At 58.9% G+C, this 2,325-nt stretch overlaps 1 protein-coding gene across 1 annotated transcript in view; it reads left to right on the forward strand.

The window, feature by feature from the left end:
* OLFM1 (olfactomedin 1) overlaps positions 1-2,325 on the forward strand; it is a 47,031-nt gene that overhangs the window by 1,730 nt on the left and 42,976 nt on the right. The window contains exon 2 of the mRNA XM_011985044.1: positions 1,893-2,042. Coding sequence (XP_011840434.1) covers positions 1,893-2,042 — 150 coding nt within the window. The remainder of the gene's footprint in view (positions 1-1,892; positions 2,043-2,325) is intronic.

A 2,325-nucleotide genomic window follows, 5' to 3' on the forward strand; every position in this document is an offset into this window, starting at 1 on the left:
GTGGTGACCCTGCTCCCCACTCCCCCAGCCTGGGCCACTCGATCTTCCCCGCGCACCCCCGGAGCGGCGTTTCCTTCACCTGGGCGCTTAGCCGCGGGGCCCGGGAAGCTTGGTGGGGGTTCGGAGGCTTGGAGTCCTGGGTCACTAATCATGAGCCCCTCATTGAAAAGGTTAGAAAACTAAGGCTGGGGACTTGGGGACTTGTCCAAGGTCACACTCAGCGAGTGAGGGGTGGAGCCACCGCTAGACCCTAGTCTGGGCTCGGTCCAGCGGGGACTCTGAGCCCGTCCTAGTTTGTAAAAACCAGACTGGCCCGACCGGACTGGGAGTGGGGCCCCGGCCGGTGGGCTCTGAAGCTCCTGTCCGCGCCTTCGTTCCCAAAGTCCCAAGACACCCTTTCCTCCCCAGTCCATAGGAGGGTTTGTTCCTTCCCCTGGGAGGACGGTGCCCAGGGGCTGGGGTGGGGCCCCTGGGAGCCTGCCCTTGGGTGCTCACTGCCTCGCCTTTGCCTTCGTCTTCTGCGCGCACCCCTCCCTCCTGGCCTCTGAAACTGAAATCGAGTCTCCCTCTCCAGCCTAGCGGGAGGGGAACCGTGGCCAGGGCTGCTTCTGGGCAGAGCTGACTTAGATGGCTGAGCAAGGCTGAGCTGAAACCAGCCACCCGGAGGGCCGCGGGGGAAGGGGATGCTGCTGGGAAGGCGCGCCCCAGACCACTGCCCCTCTAGGCTGAAAGGAGAGGTGAAGGACATGAGCCTCCCTCCCTCTCCCTTTTTGCTACCAGAGGTTCAGTGCTGTGCGAAGAGGGCTCCGTGGTGTGGCTCCCTCCTAAGACCCCTCTTGAGGCCACCCCCGCAGCTCCTTCAGGAATCTGAGGGCGATTCCTCCATGATGACTTTGTTCCGGCCTGCTGGTCCCGATCTTCTCGGGTTAGGAATGAATGAGATTAAAGATATGACTACTATAGATTCTCCCCGCCCAACTTCTCCTCCCCATCTTCATGCTAAAAATAGCGGAAAGATGACCTGATGCCACCGGAGGGGAGCGTGCTTAGAGACAGTGGGGCCGGCAGCAGGGTGGAGCGTGGAGGCTCATGAGTGCCTGCCCCGGTACCTGGCTGGGCTGGGCTGGGCTGTGAGGTTAGACCAAACATAGGCGGCTCCGGTTTCTTGGTGGTCTTTGGGCAAACCTCAGGACTGAGGTTGGGGGTGACCCCTGCACAGCATGTCACCGGCAATTTGGTGGCATTCACCAAATGGCTCGTGGGTGGAGCCCACGAGGAGTTGGAAACCTAGTGTTTTCTTGGGTCAGCCTTTGCCACGCTGCCGGCAGGGAGGTTGCCGCGGCTCGGGGTTCATCACAGCTCTGGGCGAATAGGCTGCTGGATCTGGGGCTGTTACAGTGGGTGCTTCTTCCGCAAGTGTCAGGGAATGGCAGGGCGAGGCTTGGTGGTGCCAGTCACCCGTGCTTGAATTACGGGAAGGATATCCTGTTTCTGACATACATGCCCATTTCGAGCCACCCAACCTTTGCTTTCCTGTCTTGCCCCTTGTCCAGTCTGTGACTTCCAGTTGCCCCTTACATCCACCCAGCAGATCAGTTTGGCCAGATGACAAACTCCAGACATCCCTTGAGTTGAACCTGAATTTTAAGAATGTAAAGGTTCTTGCCTCTTTGACATCCTTCCAGCCCTGGGCCTCCTAACGGGAGACCTATGCTTCTTTGTTCCCAGGGACCCTTTCTTCCCTTTGGGTCAAACATGTCTTGGGACCATTTCCTTATGCCTTTTCCTGGGGGTGGATGTGGACACTTTCCCCTGGTTGTTGGCTCTGATACACAACCTCATGGTCTCCCTTTCTCTCCTTCCCTCTCCCTCCCCACCCCGCCCCTCTCCAGGTGCTGCCCACCAACCCTGAGGAGAGCTGGCAGGTGTACAGCTCTGCCCAGGACAGCGAGGGCAGGTGTATCTGCACAGTGGTCGCCCCACAGCAGACCATGTGTTCACGGGATGCCCGCACAAAACAGCTGAGGCAGCTACTGGAGAAGGTGAGTCTGTGCAGAGTGTGCGTGTGTGTGCGTGGGTACATGCCTGTGTGCTCACGCCAACACCAAGCCTTGGCTAGCTTGCAGGCCCCATTTCTGCTCTTTCCTGGCTTGTCTCCACTCAGAATATTTGTGAATGAATGAAGGGGTGGATGGATGGATGGATGGGTGGGAGTGGATGGGTGGGTGGATGGATGGATGGATGGATGAATAGGTGGATGGATGAATGGGTGGGTGGATGGATGGATGGGTGGGTGGATGGATGGATGGGTGGGTGGATGGATGG

Source organism: Mandrillus leucophaeus, unplaced genomic scaffold, assembly GCF_000951045.1.
Source record: "Mandrillus leucophaeus isolate KB7577 unplaced genomic scaffold, Mleu.le_1.0 Scaffold28, whole genome shotgun sequence".
NCBI classification, from domain to species: domain Eukaryota; kingdom Metazoa; phylum Chordata; class Mammalia; order Primates; family Cercopithecidae; genus Mandrillus; species Mandrillus leucophaeus.